The following is a 13208-nucleotide window of genomic DNA, read 5'->3' on the forward strand; positions in this document are numbered from 1 at the left end:
CTCCAAGCATCGGGTGGTGAGGGAGCAGCGGTGAAGGAGGCCCAGGACGTCCATGTCCTTGGCAGAGTGGGAGGGGGAGATGAAATGTTGGGTCACAGGGCAGTGGGGTTGATTGGTGCAGATGTCCAGTCTTCCCAATATAGAGAGAACCAATGGATACAATAAATGATATTGGTGGATGTGCAGGTAAAACTTTGATGGATGTGGAAGGCTCCTTTAGGGCCTTGGATGGAGGTGAGGGAGGAGGTGTGGGCGCAGGTTTTGCAATTCCTGCAGTGGCAGGGGAAGGTGCCAGCATGGGAGGGTGGGTTGTAGGGGGGCGTGGGCCTGACCAGGTAGTCACGGAGGAAATGGTCTTTGTGGAAGGCGGAAAGGGGTGGGGAGAGAAATATATCCCTGGTGGCGGGGTCCGTTTGGAGGTGGCGGACATGTCATTGGATGATTTGGTTTATGCAAAGGTTGGTAGGGTGGAAGGTGAACACCAGAGGGGTTCTGTCCTTGTTACAGTTGGAGGGGTGGGGTCTGAGGGCAGGGGTGAGGGGTGTAGATGAGATGCGTTGGAGGGCATCATTAACCACATGGGAAGGGAAATTGGAAGGAGGCCATCTGTTGTGTTCTGTGTTGGAACTGGTCCTCATGGGAGCAGATATGGCGGAGGCGGAGGAATTGGAAATACAGGCTGGCATTTTTGCAGGAGGTAGGGTGGGAAGAGGTGTAATCCAGGTAGCTGTGGAAGTCGGTAGGTTTGTAAAAAATGTCAGTGTCAAGTCGGTCGTCATTAATGGAGATGGAGAGGTCCAGGAAGGGGAGGGAGGTGTTAGAGATGGTCTAGGTAAATTTAAAATCAGGGTGGAATGTTTTGGTGAAGTTGTTGAATTGCTCAACCTCCTTGCGGGAGCACGAGGTGGTGCCAATGCAGCCATCAATGTAGCGGAGGAGGAGGTGGGGAGTGGTGTTGGTGTAATTACGGAAGATGGACTGTTCTACGTAGCCAACAAAGAGACAGGCATAGCTGGGGCCCATTCGGGTGCCCATGGCTACCCCTTTGGTCTGGAGGAAGTGGGAGGATTCGAAGGAGAAATTGTTAAGTGTCAGGACCAGTTTGGCCAAACGAATGAGAGTGTCGATGGAAGGGTACTGTTGGGAACATCGGTAGAGGAAGAAACGGAGGGCTTGGAGGCCCTGGTCATGATGCCCCAGCTGACTGAGGGAACTGAATGGGATTTTTAATTTTCCCAACAGCAAATCCCCTGTGTCTGGTTCACTCTGACAAAGTCCTTTGAAAACTCAAGACTTCAAAATATTGGCGCTGCATTCAGCCTCAATCTGAATGGTCACTCAATAGTCAATCTTTGAATCTTTCTGATAATTGTATGGCAGGCAGGGATAGTTGGAGAGATTCCTGGTCAATTGGAAACATTGAGGTAGTGCAGAGTAACAGCCACCCCACGGTGAAAGCTGCAGACGCTGATTCATGCCATGGCCTCTCTCTATATTGTGTGACCTCCTCATTTCAAAGCATTGGTGAGAAATATGTGATGCAAAATAGATATATTCTGACATTGAGTATTCTGAAACAAACCTGAAATTCTATTATTTTTAGTGTGGAGATTGCATCAGAAATAGTCAAGAAATGTGGACATCACCCAGACCTGAGCAACTAGATCTTGCCCTTTTGGACACATCTTGTCATTCTCACCAGTCATTTACTTGGTGAAAGGCTGAACAGTTCTTAATCACAGTCCTGGAATTTTGGAAAGATAGAACATCTTCGGGCAAGATTTGCTCCTTAAGGTTTACATCCAGCTCCTGAGCAAGCGAAGAAAGTATTCATGGCTGTCTGAAGATGGACCAGAGGGAGTTGGCTTTATCTGAATTCTCACAGAATGAACAGGAAACACACTCTCCAATAGATACAGTGAGTATTTTAGCAAAACATGAAATTACACTCATGTAAAATCCTGAGAAGTGCTGATTCTTTGGGGATTTTAGCTTTTGTGAACTGCAGTCACCCGTCTTGTTTCCAAACTACTAAGTGATTGCTGTTAACTGGGGAATGAAGAAATGTTTTTACAGTGGGGAAGAGTTGAACTAAGTGCTAAAGTTTAGATTGAAAAAATCTACTTTCTAATTTAGTCAATTCCTTTCTTTGCCCCAAGAGTGCTGCCAATCCAGCAGTGAACAGAAATGATGAAAATGTGAAGAGAGGTAACTGGTCCTCGAAGACTGACTACTTGCTCTCGATGATTGGCTGTGCTGTGGGTCTAGGCAATGTCTGGAGATTCCCTTTCCTGGCTTACAAAAATGGAGGAGGTACTGTCTGGAATTTGAATTAAGGGGATAGAAATGCAGAGGGAGCATTTCAATGATCTTTAAGGACTGTTGGCTTGGATATTGCTCTTGTCAGTGCTTCCCATCGTAACAATTGATGTGGAGGTGCCGGTGTTTGACTGGAGTAGGCAAAGTCAGAATGCAACAACTCCAGGTTATGATCCAACAGGTTTAACCTTCACCTGATGAAGCAGCAGAACCCCAGAAGCTTCTGATTTCAAATAAACCTGCTGGACTATAGCCTGGTCTTGTGTGTTTTCTGACATCCTAACAATTGTGCAGGGGTTAGAAATGTTACAGTCTGGACATGGCACAGTTAAATACTAAAGTGCAAAGTGGTGGTTGAAATTAATTCAAGTGACTTTTGAGCAAATCAGATTGTCTCATTACAGGTTGTAGTTTGAATCTGTGGCCCATTTCTCATCAGGAGTAAAAAGCATTATACTTTTATACCTTTAAATACTTTATATTGCTAAATTCCTATAACATAAATAATTCTAAAAACACAACAGAATGCCATTAAGACCAAGATTGTACCCAGCATTCTCAATAAACAGTAGATTAATAAAACTCATGTAGCCCCTTTTTCATTTGTCTAGTTCAAGTCAGAGTAGACCACATTTTCAGTTTAAATAGGCATAGGTTGATTCATTACAAGTTTTATGGAAGATTCGTTCGGAGTTAAGATAATAAAGTCCTTGTCAGCAATATCGACAGATGTTAAGATTAAAACAAGGATAGAAAACACAAAAGAATAAAGTTTCAATCAGTCTTTGTAGCATGCTAGTGGAATCAATTCCTTGAGTTCCTTATTGTTGAAATGAAGAAAGCATCACTTGAAGTTAGATCCAGCAGCTGTGATGGCTACTATATCGAATGATTGGTGTTTACTTGTCCAGATAAACATCATTTGACATCAGATATTGAGAGACAGAGAAGATTGCTGGCATCTGACACTTACAGCTAAGATGTGTAGAGGTTTGCTTTTCAGTTCTGATTTCTAAGTGGTTCAAATTGCTTCCAACCCCTGCTTCTAGACACTGGACCTTTTATTTATTGGCATGTAATGAAAAGGCAGCAGATGGATGTTTCAGGGCAAAACAATCTCTGTTTATTGTTGTACAGAAGAAGTAACACAACAATACAGGAAACAGGTAAATCAACAACACACAAAAAGGTAACTTAATCCAAGACAAGATAACACAACAAATCACTATTATTTAAAATACAGTATTATTTAAAATACACTCTTATTTAGTACCATAATACACTCATTCCATTCACCTCACACTACTGACTAAGTTCTACTCTGGGGTCTTGAGGTTATGCTCATCACTTTGAATGAAGTTTTGAAATTGGCCTGGTACAGTTGCTCTGGCTTGCTGTACTCTGAATGTGGTAGGGGACTTCTAGATAGGCAACTGCTCAGTCTGCGTTGAGTCCACTGATGCCAGGTTAGGCACGTGAGTACTTGGATCTACCTGTTGAGTACTTGAGTTTTTTTTATTTCTGCTGGTTTGTTGAGTTCAGTTTACTCCTCACTTGGGCCTGAGGACTTACAGAGATGGTCAGAATAGTTGATGCTTCACATTTTGACGGTCTTAGTTCCTTTTAGCATGATCAGCCTTGATGGTCATTGAGGTCTGCTGTCTGTCTTACAAAACACATTCTCCATATTCCTGTTTTTTGGTTCAGCTACTCTGGCGATGTGAGATCAGGGCCTGCAGTTATACCACTTGTGGGGCTTACAAATTGCCAGGCTAATCTCGAGGTCTTGTCGCGGTTTTCTTTTTGGCCTTGACTGGCTTGATTAGATTTCCAAATATTGCACAAGATTTTAACGGTTTTGATTGCTGTTGGATGTGGGGTGGTTGTTATGGTAACCCTCTTGGCTCCACACTGTCTCCATGAGTCGGATCTTCTATGGGCTGGGTGGCCAGAGGTATGAAAGCTGTCTTGGGGCTGGATTTGTTTGGTTTTGGGTTTATTGTCTCAGGTGCAATGTTTCCCACGAGATAGTCATTTCTTTGCAGTTGCCTCCGGAATACCCAGTCTTTGTTCACAGTTCGATCCCAATACCTGCTTCTCGTTTTTACTCCTCTGCCAGCACAAAACTTGCTTTTGTCAGTTTTTAAAGGTCTTGAGCTCTGTGCATATATTTCCAACACTGGGAATTTCTATGAAATTTATTGATGATACTATTACCAGTTGATTTGTTCAGAAACTATATTGTGTTATGCATCAGCATTCAGCAAAAGCCTTCCTCAAACATTGGCCTCTTCTGCTGATAAATAAAGCAAACATTTTTATTAACCAGCACCTCTTGGAACAGGAGTGTGCAATTGATCAAATATTCCAGATAATCAAGAGGTACACATAACCGTAGTAAACACTGAACAAGAGAGACCTCAATATCCCTCAAAGCATCTCGATAAAAAACCTCCTAAAACCAATGTAAAAACACACAGTAAGTAAAAGAAAAGTACTGCAGAGAGTATTCACGTCACTGTTAGACTTTACTTACAGCAGAAATACACAGACATCATGATGGATTGCAATATTGAACACATAATTTTGGTCAGTTTATCAGGAATACCCATTGATAAGGTGCTAGCTAAAACAAAGTTGCTGTTCCTACTTTACAATCTCACAGTGAGTCATCGATGAACTTCATTATCTCCTGGATTACAGTTATTACTTATCTTCATTTCGATCTTAGTTTGTCTCCAATAATGTATGTATGCAGCAATGCTTATATATTATCCACCATAACATAAGAGACTGAGTCTGGATAGCATGCTATCAGAGAAACCAGCAGACAGCACGGTGGCACAGTGGTTAGCACTGCTGCCTCACAGCGCCAGAGACCTGGGTTCAATTCCCACCTCAGGCGACTGACTGTGTGGAGTTTGCACGTTCCCCTCGTGTCTGCGTGGGTTTCCCCGTAGTGTTAGGCAGAGGGGTATGGGTGGGTTGCGGGTCGGTGTGGACTTGTTGGGCCGAAGGGCCTGTTTCCACACTGTAAGTAATCTAATAATGATATAAAGTCAAGGATTTTACACAGGCCAGTCATTATTTGGTGTCGACGATGAGTCACCATGAATATTCTGTGGAATCCCCATTCTAGCACACTCTGAAGGTATTGCCCAGGAAACTGGATTTTCCACTAGACAATTCTCTGATTCTAGGAACACTCCAAAAGTCTCTATTTACATCGGAAATTTAATAAAATAATTAATCAGGAAAGTTAGATTATTAAATCTAACACCCCTGCCATGTCCAGAACCGCTCCAAACCCCCACATCCATCAGATCTGAGTTGACATCTACCTAGCAACTCCTTGCATCAGTCAAATGCGACCCAACCCAACCCAACATTAACATAGAGTCATAGAGTCCTACAGCACGGAGACAAGCCCTTTGGTCCAAATTGGTCCATGCCTACCAAACTGTCCATCCATGCTAACCCCATTTCGCTGCACTTAGCCATTTCCTTCTGAACTTTTCCTATCTATGTACTTGTCTAAATACCTTTTGATGTTGTTAATGTAATCAACCTTCTGCTGGCAGCTCATTCCAGATGCATTCCACCCTCTGCGTCAAAACGTCCTCCTCAGGGTCCCTTTTATTCTTTCCCCTCTAACCTTAAACCGATGCCCTCCTGTCCTTGATTCCCCAATTCTGGAAAAAAGACAGAGTGCATTCACCGTATCCATGCCTATCATGCTATTATACATTTCGATAAGAAACTTCCTCAATCTCTTAAGCTCTAAAGAAAAAAGTCTTAGGTTGTTCAACCTTTCCCTATAACTCAGACCATTGCATCCTGGCACCATCCCTGTAAATTTCTTCTGAACGCTTCCCAGTTTAACAACATCCTTCCTCTAGCAAGGAGACCAAAACTGAGCATAACACTCCAAATGTGGCCTCACCAACAATCTGTACAAGTGCAACATAACTTCCCAGCATTTATACTCAGTGCCCTGACTGATGAAAGACAGTATGCCAAAAGCCTTCTTCCCTGTCCTGTCTGTCTGTGACTCCACATCCTTGACAGAACTGACCGCTGGCCTCTACTGTCAATCTGACCTCCTGCCCAGCTGACATCCTATCTAGCTAGTGAGCAGTCAGGAGGGAGTTGCCCTGGGAGTCTGCAAAATTGACGCCAGACCCTTGAAGTCTCATGGCTTCAGGTTAAAAAGGGGGCAAAAAGGTCCTGCTGATTATCACATACCATCCTCCCTCAGCTGATGAATCAGTACTCCTCAATGCTGAACAAACTTGGAGGAAGCATTGAGGGTGGCAAGGGCACAACATGTCCTTTAGGTGGGGGATTTCAACATTGACCATCAAGACTGGCTCAGCAGTAGCACTACTGATCAAGGTGGCTATGTCCTAAAGAACTTCACTGCTACACTGGTTCTGTGGTAGGTGGTGAGGAAACCAACAGGAGTGATAAACGTACTTGACTTCATCCTCGCCAATCGACTGAGGATTGAGTTGTAGAAATAGCGAAGGCGCTGAATGTGATCTTTCAAACATCACTGGAGTCAGGAAAGTTCCAGATGATTGGAAAATTGCTATTGTAACTCCCTTGTTCAAGAAAGGATCAAGACAGAAGATGGAAAATTATAGGCCGATGAGCCTACCCTTGGTTGTAGGTAAAATTCTAGAATCCATCCTTAAGGACGGAATTTCTAAATTCTTGGAAGTGCAGGGTCAGATTAGAACAAGTCAGCATGGATTTAGTAAGGAAAGGTCATGCCTGACAAACCTGTTAGAATTCTTTGAAGAGGTAACAAGTAGGTTAGACCAGGGAAACCCAGTGGATGTCATCTATGTACACTTCCAAAAGGCCTTTGATAAGGTGCCTCACAGGAGGCTGCAGAGTAAGGTGAGGGCCCCTGGTGTTCAAGGTAAGCTACTGGCATAAGTTGGGGATTGACTGTCTGACAGAAGGCAGAGAGTTAGGATAAAAGGTTCTTTTTCACAGCTGGTGACAAGCGGGGTCCTGCAGGGTTCAGTGTTGGGGCCACAGCTGTTCATTTTATACATTAATGATCTGGATGAAGGGCCAGGGTGAATTCTGGTGAAGTTCGCTGATGATACGAAGTTAGGTGGACAGGCAGGTAGTACTGAGGAGGTGGGGAGGCTGCAGAAGGATCTAGACAGTTTGGGAGAGTGAACTGCTGTGCTTTTCCAGCACCACTCTACTCCAGATAGAGACAGCGGTGGACATCAAGGCCACAGTTGACTGAGTGTGACATCCAGGAGCCCTAGCAAAACTGGAATCAATGAGTGTCAAGGATCAAACACTTCTCTGGCCCCCAGGAAAGTGCATGGTTGCAAATCCTCAACACCATTCACAATTGCTTAGATACTGAAGCAGCCCAAGCACCAAATCCAAATGGCCTCCCCTTTGGTTGGCCTAGCTAAATATTTAATCAGGAATCCTTCTTGGACACACCTGACAAAATCTGCTGCATCCAAACTATTTGCGCTAAGGAGGTTCCAGTCAATATTAGGGAAGTTGAAGTCACCCGACACAAACCTGTTATGTATGTACCTTGTCAAAATCTGCCTCACAATTGGTTCCTCCATGCCTTTGTTGCTATTGGGTATCTATAGAAAACTCCCAATAAAGTGACTGCTCCTTTCCTGTTTCTGACTTCCACTGGTAATGACTCAGTGGACAAACCATCCCCGACAATCTCCCTTTCTACAACTATTATACTGTCCCTTATTAGCAATGCCACCCCCCCCATCTATTTTACCTCCATCTCTGTTCCTATTGGAACATCTAAATACCGGAACATTCAGCAACCATTCCTGCCCCTGTGATATCAAAGCCTCCGTAATAGCCACAACATTGTAGCTTCAAGAAACTCCATGCTCCATTGTAGCTCCATGCTCTAAGTTCATCACCCTTATTCTTGATACTTCTTGCATTAAAATAGACCCATCACACTGACTGCAGCTTTGCCCTATCAACTATCTATCCTTCCTCACAGTCTCTCTGCATGCTGTATCGGCCTGTTCACCAGCATCCACATCCTTTGATCCATAGTTCCAGTTCCCATCCCTCTGCCAAACTAGCTTAAACCCTCCCGAAGATCTCTAGCAAACCTCCTGCCCAGGATATTGATGCCCCTCAGGATCAGGTGCAACCCGTACAGGTCCCACCTTCCGCAGAAGATCCACATACCTGAAGCCCTCCCTCCTATATCAGCTCTGCAGCCACGTGTTTAGCTGCACACACTCTCCGTTCCTAGCTTCACTAGACAATGGCACCAATAGCAATCCTGGGATTACTACTCTGCTTTTACTAATTAACCTTACTCTTACTAATCTTTCAATGTTCCCTCAATACAGGAGTTGTCCCACTGGACTGAAGAATTGCAGACATTATTCCACTTTAGAACAGGGGCGAAAGAGGAAAATCAGGGATTTATAGGTCAGTTAGCCTAACATCTGTGCTGGGGCACTGGTTGGTGTCTCTAATTAAGGATAAAATAACTGAGCACTTCAAATTTCTTCAGTTAATCAGGGACAGTAGGTCATGCCTGACAAACCTCATTTAATTTTTTGAAGCCATGACTAAGATAGTGGACAGGGGAATGTCTATGGTTGTTGTTTGTATGGACTTCAGGTGGCATGTGATAAATTGCACATAAGAGCTTATTAATTAAGGTAGAGGCTGATGGAATTGAGGGCAAATTACTTATATAGTTCAGAAATTGGTTGAGTGGCAGGTGCCAGAAAATAAGGATAATGAGTAGGTCCTGAAATTTGCAGGATGTGACCAGTGGTGTCCCCGTAAGGATCTGTGTTAGGGTCTCAATTATTCATATTTTTTATTGACAACTAGGATTATAACATAGAAAATCATATATCCAAATATACTGATGACACAAAGTTAGGGGGCATTGTAGACAATGTAGTCAACAGTATAAAATTGCAGACGGTTCTTGATAGACTCAGTAATTGGGCAAAAATGTAGCAGATGAAGTTCAATGTAAGCAAGTGTGTGGTTATCCATTTTGACCGATATAGTATCGACCTGGATACTTCCTAGATGGCATCAAGTTAAACACAATGGATGCCAAAAGAGACTTGGGGTTTCAGGTGCATGGACCTTTAAAGTACCACAAACAGGTACAGTAAATAATGAAGAAAGCTCATGGAATCTGGCTTTTACACCTCGAGGACATGAATACAAGGGTGTAGACAGTATGCTGCAGATATACAAAACCCTGGTTCGACCACAATTGAAGTACTGTGGGAAGATCTGGGCACTACATCTAAGGGAGGATATATTGGCCTTGGAGGGAGTACAACATGGTTTTGCAAGAATGATAACCTGGATTTTAGGGGTTTGGTTATGAGGAGAGATTCTAAAGATTAGGCCTGTTTCTCTGTTAGTATAAAGTTGTTGTTACCATCCACTTGAAACTGCAGGGTACGTTGGGAATTCACATCCATGGACCCTGTTTCACCTTTTTATTCTATTTTCCAGGTGTATTTCTTATTCCCTACTCAATCATGCTGGGTCTTGTTGGGATACCAATATTTTTCTTGGAATCTTCCTTTGGACAGTTTGCCAGCCTCGGGCCTGTTGCAGTGTGGAAATCTGTACCAATGTTACAAGGTTAGAGATTATTGAATGATTAAAACTCAGCAACAATTTCAATGCATTTTAATGTTTAATTCATATTAATAAACTAATTATAATTGAGTGATTAAATGAGAGCGTATCTGCGCCTTACTGTTATTCTCTTTGAAAACTTTGCTATGTTACACCAAGATAAGTCAGTGCTTAACACTGATGTTAGTTTAGTTTCTTATTCATTAAATGCGCGTGATTGTGATTGTGTTCAGTTCACCTGGATGGTTGACTCCAAATCTCATTGTTTTTTCAGAGTCAATTTTTCCTTGGATCATTTAAAGAATGATTAGATTAGATTCCCTACAGTGCAGTAACAGGCCCTTGGGCCCACCAAGTCCACATTGACCCTCTAAAGAGTAACCCAGATCCATTTCCCTCTGACTAACACAACAGACAATTTAGCATGGCCAACCCATCTTTGTTTTGTGGGAGGAAACCAGAGCACCTAGAGGAAACCCACACAGACACAGGGAGACTATGCAAACTCCACACAGACAGTCGTCCAAGGCCGGAATCAAACTCAGGTCCCAGCGCTGTGAGGCTGCAGAGCGAGCCACTGAGCTGCCCTTGTAAATTGTATCAAGTTGCTGTGGTGAGATTTGAACCCATGACCCTTGAGCATCAACCTGAGCTTCCTGACTACAAGCCAGTGACTCCTCCACTACACCACCATCTCCAGGAAACTTGACTAGTAACATGCCCAACTATTGTAAACTAATAGCAAACTACGAGCTCAGAAATGTGTATGCTTGAGCAGTGTAATGAATGAGTGTTGGGTTGCCCAATATCACAACGTCATGCCCAGTTTCTGACATTGTGGGAGATAACAAAAGCAGTGCCCCATCAGGTAAAACATCCTGGTGGAGGCAAACTCACACCATAGCAACAGCAGTTACTATCTATTAAAAACATCATAGACGTACAGATTTATAAAACAAATTGATGACCAGCATGACTTTGGAAGCAGACAGTTTGGAATAGGGAGAAGTTTGTTATCCTTAAATAGCATCAGTTTTTCAGAGTACAGACAGTTGTTCACATCTATAGATGGAGCATTAAGCACGAGAACAATGGAACATATTTCTAATTTTCATTAGGATGCAAATTCTTTCAAGATAAAATACATTTCTAAGATTTCCTTGGTAATAAAAACAAAGTAAAATGCTAAAGAATGCCCTTGAGCTGGGACAAAGGCCAGTGCATTACAGAAAACTTGAATCCGAGAAAGCTCGGTTGATGGCAGTTAATACATAATGACAATTACAAACGTCTTTGTTCTTAAGGAAAGAGCAGTATAATTTGGAGAGACAAAAATATTAGAGACACACAGCAAAAGCTGGTGTTTTTGTAAAGGCCAACTCATGGATAGCAACAAAACTGGTATGGATTTGGCATCCAGCAACACCTTCACTGATTTTACTGTTCCAAAACTTCATGCAGTTCTATTTTGCAGATCAAGGTCTAGGTGAGGCCATGAAAAGAACTCTTAAAAATCTTGTCAGACCTCAGGGAGGCACAGTGGCCTTACATTGCCAGGGATCCGGGTTTGAATTGACCCTCAGGCAACTGTCTATGTGGAGTTTACACATTCTGCCCATTTCAGATGGGTCCCACCAGGTGCTTGGGTTTCCTCTCACGGTCCAAAGATATGCATGTTCGGTGGATTGGCTGTGCTAAATTTCTGATAGCGTCCAGGGATGTGTAGGTTAGGTGGATTAGCGAGGGGAAATGGACGGTTGCAGGGATAGGGTAGGAGATTGGTTCTGGGTGGGATGCTGTTCAGAGGGTCATGCAGACTCAATGAGCTGAATGGCCTGCTTCCACTCCGTAGGGATTTTATGACTTGACAAGGAGGAGCTTCACATTATTAACATGCACAGTTTTTCTGGGTGGATCCGAAAAGTCTGGATATGATTTGGAAAGATCTTGAAGAGCAGATCAAGATAAGAATTCACTTCAGGACGAACAGACTCCACATCATTTCAAATAGACAAGAATCCTCAAGAGTCTATTCACCAGTTTGTTGGAGGATGCCAAAGCAAAGGGCATGAGTGTGACTTTACTGAAGAGGAACGGCCAGAGAATATTAATGAGTTGATTATCACATTCACATGAATTAAAGTCAGTTGGAAGAAACATTTGTGCAATAAGAAGGGCCACAGTCTTGACATTTTACTTGAGGGTAGACAGATCTATGAAGATATAGTGGCAGGCCAGCAACAATTACATGCTTTAGGTGCTACCAATACTATTGCAATGGTCAGTAAAGCACAGAAATCCAACAAAAGCTCCAGTAGCAGTGGTTTGTTGCACTTCTCCAAAGTCCATGCTCTATTTTTTGATATCTGTAGCATCAAGGACATGGCTATGTGCAGGAAATCTGTTTCCAAAAGCCAAGTCAGGCCCTTACAATAAACCACAAGCGACCAACATGACAGTATAGAGTAATAACAAATCATCAGCAACAAGGAAACTGTTACCAAGGTGCACCAAGGCAACCACATTGATGAGGTTCAGAGTCAACCAAATGAAAGGCAAACTTTAGAAAATGAGCAGGCTTTACATGATGTTAATCTCACACTCTGTGTTGGGAGTAGAAAGCAATCAGGAGCTCTTTAATATCATGTGTCCTGAGAAGGCAGTGTGATTCAAGATAAAAGCTAAATCAACACCGGAGTTAGTGTTACCATGTAACCACTATATGGCCTCAATGACATGCACCTGAGCAAGTAATGTTCCATGGTACAGGCTATGAGAAACCATCTCTCAGTGGAGACAGCAGATCAACAATTGTATGTATTGCTAATGAGTGCCAATGCGCAAATTCTCACTGGCTTCCCGAAATATTTAGTCTAACAGATACATGGTTACCAGTATGTACAGATCTCAGTGCAGTCTCAAATCATGACATTCAAACCACACCCACCTTGGCAGAACAAGTCACATGTGGTGCAATTGAATTAGTGAAGAATTGGCAAAGTTATAACTTTGAAGTAGTAATTAAGCCAGGTAGCCAAGATGATTGCATATGATTCACAGAACTGCTTATCCAAAATACAAAGATATTCATCTTGATCTGCACCATGATCACCTAAACTATGAAGTTAAATGTGCTCTCAAGGCTGACATGTTATACTTTGGACAATGTGAATCGTTGTCATTGGGCGCAGTTTCAAATCATGCCCATGTTACCACAGGAACGCATGAGTATT

At 42.9% G+C, this 13208-nt stretch overlaps 1 protein-coding gene across 1 annotated transcript in view; it reads left to right on the top strand.

The window, feature by feature from the left end:
- LOC132820036 (sodium- and chloride-dependent neutral and basic amino acid transporter B(0+)-like) overlaps window positions 1-13208 on the top strand; it is a 64618-nt gene that overhangs the window by 12370 nt on the left and 39040 nt on the right. Inside the window, exons 3-4 of the mRNA XM_060831957.1 lie at window positions 2160-2313; window positions 9847-9978. Of these exons, the coding sequence (XP_060687940.1) occupies window positions 2160-2313; window positions 9847-9978 (286 nt within the window). The remainder of the gene's footprint in view (window positions 1-2159; window positions 2314-9846; window positions 9979-13208) is intronic.

This window comes from Hemiscyllium ocellatum, chromosome 11 (assembly GCF_020745735.1).
Source record: "Hemiscyllium ocellatum isolate sHemOce1 chromosome 11, sHemOce1.pat.X.cur, whole genome shotgun sequence".
Taxonomy (NCBI): domain Eukaryota; kingdom Metazoa; phylum Chordata; class Chondrichthyes; order Orectolobiformes; family Hemiscylliidae; genus Hemiscyllium; species Hemiscyllium ocellatum.